This window comes from Nansenia antarctica, assembly GCF_963989245.1.
Source record: "Nansenia antarctica genome assembly, chromosome: 17".
Classification (NCBI taxonomy): Eukaryota; Metazoa; Chordata; class Actinopteri; order Argentiniformes; family Microstomatidae; genus Nansenia; species Nansenia antarctica.
In genome coordinates, this window is record NC_137687.1 from 11,013,346 (window position 1) to 11,022,939 (window position 9,594).

The following is a 9,594-nucleotide window of genomic DNA, read 5'->3' on the forward strand; positions in this document are numbered from 1 at the left end:
TAATGTTCATAGACCAGGGTCATATCAACCCTTAATGTTCATAGATCAGGGTCACATCAACCCTTAATGTTCATAGATCAGGGTCATATCAACCCTTAATGTTCATAGATCAGGGTCATATCAACCCTTAATGTTCATAGACCAGAGTCATATCAACCCTTAATGTTCATAGATCAGGGTCATATCAACCCTTAATGTTCATAGATCAGGGTCATATCAACCCTTAATGTTCATAGATCAGGGTCATATCAACACTCACATACGCCATGTTGATGTGGGTGGATTAGGTTAAGTGATGTTGTGATGATTTGATATAAAGTCTTGACAATTATGATTCAGTATTCAGCAACTGCAAATGCTTAGGGTTGCAGGGATTCACATTTACATTTGGGGAACTTGCAATAAATATGAATTAAAATCATGATTTTCCTTTTCAAATTATTATTTTAGATTCATGAATTCATTCATTTTACTGAGTGAAAGTGCTGTTGACCAGCAGTCATTATGGTTCATATGGTATTTTTCTAAAATGGCTTAATGTATTGAATTATGGATTGTGTATGGGACTGTGTAAGAGTAAGCTGATATGTGTGTCCTGTCCTCACCGGCCAGACAGTATCGAGTTACCTTCACAAGAACTGCATGATATCCAGTTGCAAGTTGTAAAAAGGAACTATTTTTAGACGGCCGTAAATACTTTTTGATGGCTTTTGGGTGCTCTGAACAATCTACAGATCAGATGTAAACTTGTAAGCTGACATTTTTGCAGTGGTTCACTTCTTCTTTTTTTTTACCCTGAATCGCACAAGAGACTGAATTGCAAACGTGCATGAAAATATGACTGATGTCAAGGACTTTTCAGGACTGCAGATCAGCAGAAAACTGAGCTACAAATCTTGACTCAACAGTCTTAGAATGGAAAGGTATGCGGTTGACTCATTTTGTTCCATCAACAACAATTTCAGACATTCACAGGCCTGTCAACAAGTTCTGCTTTTGTATTATTATAGTCTTTTTTAAATATCGGGCGTTCAATACTCCTATAAGAGGTGACTTATTTTTTTTGTAACTTGAAGCTTCCATAAATTCAGAGCCAGGTTATAGCAAGAGGTGATCAGTAATCTGATTATGTAATTCTTGCTTGATTGGTTTCAACAAACTGTCAGTTACTTTGTTTTGAACATTAGCACCCCACTGGAAATGTGTTGTGTTATTGCCATTCGGAGCCTATAAACATGAGTCTGGCATGGGAGACTATGGGCCAATCCCAATTCACCAACAAATTGCTATTATGCTGATGTGCTGTGCCTATGCTTACAAGTCCCAACATAGAAATACACCGTTCCAAAGTCCAACGAGCTTCAGCCAAGTTTAAGATCCATAGGTTTTGGTGCTCAGCAGTAGAGGACAGTAATAGCGAAAGTATTATCTGGGCACTTCCATTAGACTACCCAAAGCAAAACACTCATATCTGCGCGTTTGTCACAGAGTGACAGTCACCCTGTTCCTCTGCAACAAACGCTGAGATTGTAGGAGCGCCCTGGCGTCCCAGTCCAACGTGCCTTTTGGGAGCAGGTGTTAGGCCTAATCGTTAATCATGAAAACAATTGTCTACATGTGATTTTTAAATTGTGTTCAACGCTCTTGTGTTTAAAAACAGACATTTAGGCAAGGTCAGGGAAAGAGGAGTGTCACAGCGGAAGTTATTTTGTTTAGTACTCTATGTTGTTGTCAATATGTTGTTGAATATTGTTGTCGTATTCAAATGAACACAAAACTGCATAAACCATGGATACTGTTTTGATTGAGCAAAGCCCCGGGTGTTTGTGTTCAGTTAGGCACAGCATCAGGCACAGCATCAGGCACAGCATCAGGCACAGCATCAGGCACAGCATCAGGCACAGCCTCCCCATAGAAACACACCATGTCATCGGAGCGCGATCACATTTCCGCTCCAGAACAAGATGTACAATCCTATTTATTTCAAAATAAATTCTTACCTGTGGTGTTTGGCAGCGGATGACGGTAGACACATTTAATGTAAAGTTATCTATCTAACGTTAGGCTGATTTGTGCATGATAGGCGCGCATTTTGATCTATTTCCATGACGCCCGAAATGTAAGTTCATCCGCAAAGTTGTTGCACTATTGTTCTACATCAGTGCAGACTGGCAGGGTAGGAGCACGGGTTGCTAGCCTACAGAGCACCGCTATTCTGTCATGAACTGGCCTGTTAATGAAGCATTGTTCTAAATGTTCTTTCTTATTTGATGACTTGTTTGATCGATTGATAGGATGAAACTTGTGTGAATGAATCACGAGCGTCCATGCTTTTCTATGACACTACTGATGACGTATCAGGGTCTTGAAGGGTTGTCCCATTTCATAGGGAAAGATTACAACCACTATGCCTTGTGGCTCTGTTCAGAGGCCTTGGCTCCAAAGTGAGTGGCACTCCGAAACGAGCCGTAGGGGTAGGAAAGGGAAACAGGTTTGGCCAAACTGAACACAAACACCAGGGGCTCTGCTCAGTCAAAACAGTATTCAGGGTTCATGCAGTTTTGTGTTCATTTGAATACGTTTATTCAACAAGATCATGAAATAATGAGTACTAAACAAAATAACTGCCGCTGTGAAACTCATACCCTCCTCTTTCCCTGACCTTTTCCTAAATGTCTGTTTTTTTAAACACAAGAGCGTTAAAAATCACATGTAGAAAATAGTTTTCATTAACGATTAGGCCTAACACCTGCTCCCAAAAGGCACAGATGGTCAGTTTGCCCCCTCTCACCATAGCTTTGACCCTCATCATGGTGAATTGAAACTGACCTTACAGTTACGAATGGCTTACAGTTATTTACATGATCAGTGTGAATACTTAGAATAGAAGCCAGCGCACAGCGGACCTCCAAACATTGTATGTCAAACATTGTATGTCAAACAGTGTATGCCGAAATGCAGTCTATTTAGACCTTGTTTCCAATGACTGTCCTATAATATCTCCTCCTGTATGTGTATGTAGGCTACGGTATGTGCTTCTGGGTGAAGGCCAGTGATGTTTAACAATACCAAAGGTGGGCAGTCAATTTGCATTGGGGCAAGGGCACAATATCCACACGCCGGGAGGTCACAAACATTTGGAATACTTTTGTGAGGGCTTCATGCAAATCTGTCATCATTATATTTCATTACATGTCATTATTGCTTCAGATTTGTGTCCTGTTTTACTTGTTATAAAGCATAGGCACTTGATATTTTTTATTTTTTTTATTTTTTTTTACAGTAGGCATGTATAGTTACACCAATCATTGTCATATGTTATATTAATGATGTAATCGCTTTAAAATACAAAACGTGATATTGTAATCATTCTTAAGTGCTGACTAAACACAACTTTGTGCTGAGAGTTTCACCGAGGCTACTGGTAATCAGTCTGACTCAGCACTTAAGATTCTTAATTCGTTGATTGGATAGTAATCTGATTGGCGACGTCGAAACCATTTTGTTGTTTAAAGTGCAACGAGAGGCAGCTCTCTGGCTAAAGTTGACTTGCTCTTTGTTATACAACAGCTCTGCTCCTCTGGGTTTTCTCTTGGCAACAGCCCACACAACCATAAAGAAGGGGGGGGGGGTTTGCTAAGGAGCAATGTACACAGTACCCTGTAAACTACAGCGTGGCTTTGTTTTTCATATTGATATTGTTACAGTTGCTTGCCAACATTGCAAATCAACGGCAGCATCAATTTGAGAGTCGACCACATGGACTTAGCGGCTTAAACATGTAGAACGACACCAGGGACATTTCTTTCTTTTTTTTTTTAGTCTGGAGTCCGACTCTCATAATTGCATGCTAGCTAGCAGAAGGGATTTGGCCACTAATGCTCTTGGGAGAGTGCAAAAAAAAAACATGTTTGAGAGGGTGACGCATCACAGAAGGGCCTAAGCCCTTTACTCCCTCTCTGTTCTCAGTCAAGTCAGCTGTCTGCAGCCTTGCAAACACACCCACCTTCCGGTCTGTTCCTAGGAGGAGCCTTTTTCCCCCCCACCCTCACTGTAGTATTTCTACCTTCTGAAATGATGATGGCTAGGACTGGTGTTATCAAGCGAAAGGTTCTTTATATAAAAAGATCTGCTGACATACACCTGTGATCACTTTCAATTCAATAAACGAGCTATTAGATATTCACTTTCTGTTCTGGACGTTGCAATTCGCATTCCTCAAAAACAAACTGTCAACTTCTAGGACGTCTTGCTGCAAGGCATTCTGGAACCTGCAGTCTCAGCTAATACAACAGAAATGTACTTCTTTTTAACTCTCTTAACGATAAATAATAACTCTTTTAACTGGCAATCAATCATGTAACATATTAATCAATCATGTAACCTATAACGTTACAACACTCACCCTTGGCTCTCACTTTTTGTGAGAGTATGCTGTTTTGAGGAAAAGGTTACACACTGCCCCAATGTTGTTGTCACTTGATTCAGTGACATTGGCTCACTTGCCCTTACACTGCCTGCGTCTGGATGACTTACAAAGTTCAGACGCTTGTGTCCCGGCTGCCTTCCACCAGCCATGTCACATCGCCTCCCCTTGCTCAGGGCGTGACGCCCTCCCCTATGGTTTGTGGGTCTCGCTTCACTTCACTTTAGCAGTGTTAGCATTGTTAGCTCACTTCACTTTAGCAGTGTTAGCATTGTTAGCTCAAAGCTAACGGGCTTGGCCCTGGGCCTGAACGTTGAGGGGCCCAGGCTGCCTTGTGCCAAAGCAGACAGTGAGTGGCACCCAGGGGGCCTGAGAGCACTCTGACCACACTGACTCTCTTCTTTTGATCCAGACTTCCTCCCCGACCTCCAGGCTGGGTCCTCTCAGTGACCCCTGTTCTGTTAGATAACATGTCTGTGCCGGAGACTCACAGGAAAAGCTGTAGCCTCCTTGTGCAAACAGAGTAGCAGAGCAGATTTTGAGATGTTTTGGTTTCTGTCTTGTTAGGACAATGAGGTTTGGGGTCGAAAATGTATGTTATAGTATGCTATAGCCTACTGGCTCCAGAATAGAATAGTGGAAATTCATAGCCTGTTGTTTTGTAAGTGAAATAGTTTGCCATTTCTCACTCCACCATTTAAAAAAAGAAGCCTAGTTTGTACCTTTGTTATACTGAGAAACGCTTACTCATCATCAGACATTAACATTTCAGATGCAGCATGCAGTTTATGAAATGCTTGTAAAGTTGCAGTGCTTAAACAATGTTATCCTTCTCTTCCAGGTGATCAACCAGTCAAATTTCCAGAACTTCAGGAAACATATCTCAAAACTAGTCCAAGTTTACAAAGGTAAAAACGTGTCCGAGACGGAAACCATGCATTGTTTTTTTAGCAGTGGGAAAGGGTTGTTGAAAAGCAGACGGTTACACTGCTTTGTATTTTTGCATGCTAATGATTGATTTACCTATTTACTCTATACATTAACATGTAAACCTCAGAGGGTATTCCTGCATAAGCACTGATGCATCTGCTTAAACAACTACTTCCCTTATGCTATGGCATTATGCACACTATTGATCGTTTGACATTTCCAAGCATTTAATTGAATTTAAGATGGACTATCTGTGGTTTAAACGTGTGTATTAATTTGACGTGTGTATTTCGTCTCCTGTGAACAGAAAACGAGCCTTCCGATACACGCCTGGAATCCTGGACGACCTGGACGACTCGCAGGAGGACAATGTTGACGGCAGCCCTGTGAGCCCCATGCCCCCCTACCTGGCCAAGACCAGCAGCTCCGAGGGGAACAGCTCTGACGACCTCGCCGGTCCCTTCTCCGAACAAGAAGAGATCTTCTCCAGAAACCCCTCCTCCCAACACCACCGCTACCACCACCACAACCTAGCTCCACCGCTACCCCCGAAGACCTACCCCGGCCACAGACCAACAGACCACCAGCCCAGCTTCCGTTCTCACCAGTCCCAGGCGAGCCCCCGGAGTGAGCAGAAAAACGGCCACTCCTCCACCCCCCTCCCCCACAGGTGGATCGAGGCGCCCACGGAGCACAAGCTCTCCTCGGACACCACCAGTTCCAAGTCGGGTTCGTCCGACCAGGACAGGAACGAGCTCTCGGCCAGCGAGAGCGAGGAGAGGTTCCCCAGTCCCAGACCAGGGAGGGACGACGATGAGAACCGTGTCTTCCCGTTGCCCGGGGAACGGGGCCTGCCTACTACTTACTTCTCTGTGGACAGCTGTATGACGGACACGTACCGGGCCAAGTACCACCACCAGAGGCCGGCGCTGTACATGGTGACAGACTTGAAAAGAGGGGGACATCATGCCTCGTCGAGGGATAGCGACCTGGGAGAGGGTGGGCTACCGATTCCAGAGGTCCAGGCTTTAGAGCCCCCCAAGACCAGGCCTGAGTCAGGTACCCGGGCAGTCTTTAATAATAATTGCCCACAATATCTGTGAAAACCACCAGCAGACTTCTTCTGTATATATTTGAGCATGTGTGTGGTCTAAATTGATTTCTTTTGATCGATTGTACAGACCAGTGGTTGTCAAACCTCTCCTCGGGGACCTCCCAGCCGCTCCACATATTTGATCTGTTCCACCAGCACACCTGATTCAACTAACCAAGAACAAAGCAATTATGATTTGTAGTTGATTAGTTGAATCAGGTGTGCTGGTGGTGGAACAGATCAAATATGTGGAGTGGCTGGGGGTCCCAGAGGAGAGGTTTGAGAACCACTGGTATATTAAAAAAAAATGCTACTTCAGAATTCTATATTATTTATAATAATCGATTATGTTCTGGTATTTTCTGATCTGTGGCCCTTGTCTTTTGCAGGTTATTCCACCAGTAAACCGACAGTAAAATGGAACCCTGTCACTCCAAAAGGACTTGATGAACATGGGTATCTATGATGGAAACCTCGACACTGAGGGGCCTGGTACGATAACATGATAGTACAGTGATAGTTCAACCAACTGTCACCTCCATGACAAGTCTCCCCACGACCCGTCTACAAGACTTTAAATCTTCTAATAGCGATGCTCATTTGCTTGTACAGATGTCATAACAGAAGTCAGACATGGATCTGGATGCCAAAGAGATTGGGTCTCGCAAGGCGGTAATATAGTCTAGTCAGAAGAGACTTCAGGACAGCAGGAGTCCTCGGTGACCCTGCTTAACAGTCTTTGTATGCGTCACTAGGTGGCAGTAGAGAGAGCCAAAAACTACCGAAAGGGGATCCATTGTCGGTCAAATGTTGGGACCTGAATCTCATAAAACCATGGGTCGGACCACCGCAGAGGAATGTCTCCCACAAACCACTTTCCCTCTCGAGAAATAAACATTTGTAGTAACCCATATGTAACTAATTTACCTTTTTACACTGAAAATGTATGAAATGCTTAGTACTTCTTTCTGGAATTACTCTCATTTCAGTGTTCTAAGATGACTTGTGCTAATCCTATGATGTGATGCAAACTCGAGGTACTGGAACTGCAAGAAGAGGTTATTTGAGATTGACAGAAACACAGTGAGCTTCTGAGATTGAGTACACTGTGAAGAGTTATGTAGAGAATTTATTTAAAATGGATCCCAATCTTCCTCTCGAGTGGCTTGAGTGGAAAGGGTTGTTGTTTGAATCTGTGGTCATTTAGATGTTACATGTTTTTAATAGAGAGACATCTCAGTCATTGACATCTAGCGCATGTTCAACGCTGCCTTCATCCCAGAACATTTGCTCTTTTATATGGCTGTCCGTATTTCCATGTTTCGATGACATTGTCTTTCACACTCCTTCCAGATATAAGCTCTATGCTCGCGTCTTTCATTTTGATTATGTCACCTTCTGGGCAGTATACGTCACTTTAACTCTCATCATGTCAAACTATGTTCCTGTATATCTGGCAACCTAAACACAACGGTGGGATTCATTCATGTACAGTGCAGTATGGCAGAATGACAAGCCAGGATTTAAGAGTGTCTTAACGAGATTGAAATGACCTGCTACATTGCAAGTAGTTCTAGCTTGAAACCCAGAGATTATCAAAACATTGCATACGTGTACATGCTATGTCAGTTGTTCATTTTTGTGACAAATTATGTGATAAAATGTTTGCTTTGTTTTGGGGGGATTATGATGTTTTATACATTGCCCAGCAGACTTCCCTGCACAGTGCCTTTCTATTTTTCTATGTCAAGACCGAAGTTGAGATAGGAGCCATCATTTGTACAATATGTAATTTTTTTGGAGATGCTTTTATAATATTTGATTTCATTTTGATTGATTAACAGTTGTTTAATAATTGTTTAATAAACAGTTTTATTTAACCATAATCAGTGTCCAATTGATTCGCAGTAATTATACAGCTGTTCTATTTTGAGCTGTTTCTATTCTGATTTGTGTAATAAAGCTGTTGAATACTGTTTGAATTAATGAATTAATGAATGACAAGATCCTGCACGTACTCTACTGTGGCTCTCCTAAAGAACAGGTATGTTGTAAAAGTCCAACGTTTGTCCTGGCAGCACCTTCTTATTTCATAGTGTTAGATGACTGGCATCTCCCATAGTTCCAGTACCTTTTTGAATCCACTCAAAGCACTGGTAATTTAAGTAAGGTACATAGGCCTATGACTTTCCCCAAAATGTGATATTATAGTGTTATCATAATCCAGTGTTAGTAGAAGAGTAAACATGAACTCATATGAGCTCCCTCTCACAATGTCATAGGAAACCCAACAACATAAAACATGAAGCTTTGCTGCCCCCTACTGTTGTTATGATGTAGTGCCTAGGTAGATTAGGTTGCGTGCTTGTAGACAAGGCATAAAATATACCTTCTTTTTTTTTTACTCAACCCCACAGCCCCAGGAGATGTTCTGTCAGAGAGAGAGAGAGAGACAGAAGGTTATCAAAGGGATGGGTGTGAATTCTGGCCTGGACACTGATGTGCCTGTCTTAGCTTGGCACGTGACAAACGCTGTGTGGACAATGTTGGATTGAAGATGCGGGTCCTACTGTAAGTCCCCACAGCAGGTTTGTTTTTCATGTAGTTTACAACTCAACTTTTAACAAAAAAGCTGAAAGAACAACTCAACACAGGTGCTTCTAAATCACACTAGTGAATATTCTGTTTTCAATGCATTACATTGAGCCCATCCTCCAGGCACTGCCGGGCCCCAGCCACTAGAGGGCTAAACAAATGGAGGGAAATGACTTGGTTATTGGTCACCAGCTGTGCGAGTCTCACAGCTAATTAACTGACTAAACACTTGACAAAGAAAGGGACCTCCATTATGAAGTGGTAACTCAACGGCTCTGTAATTTATTTGCAGGCACGCTCCCGAGACGCTGGGATGAGAGGACCACTCATTTAGCAGGTACGACAACAGCTCGCCCACCTCACACTTTCTTTGTATGTTTCTTCAAAAGGACAACAAATGTTCAGTCAGAGAAAAAAAAAGAGAATTGGCAAGGTGTTTATTGTGTTCTGCCTTTACTTCTCACAGTCCACCTGGAGTGTAGTAGTACAAAATGCCGCCTCTGGAATTCTCTCCCTCAGCCACTCAGAGACTCACCCTCACTCTCCACTT

General features: G+C 42.7%; 1 protein-coding gene across 1 annotated transcript in view; it reads left to right on the forward strand.

Annotated features, from left to right (window-relative positions):
* usp53a (ubiquitin specific peptidase 53a) overlaps positions 1-8,241 on the forward strand; it is a gene marked incomplete at its 5' end in the record, with an annotated part of 34,769 nt that extends 26,528 nt beyond the window's left edge. Inside the window, 3 exons of the mRNA XM_080547850.1 lie at positions 5,268-5,334; positions 5,664-6,415; positions 6,839-8,241. Of these exons, the coding sequence (XP_080403976.1) occupies positions 5,268-5,334; positions 5,664-6,415; positions 6,839-6,915 (896 nt within the window). The 3' untranslated portion in view covers positions 6,916-8,241. The remainder of the gene's footprint in view (positions 1-5,267; positions 5,335-5,663; positions 6,416-6,838) is intronic.
* Between the last annotated feature and the right edge of the window lie 1,353 nt (positions 8,242-9,594).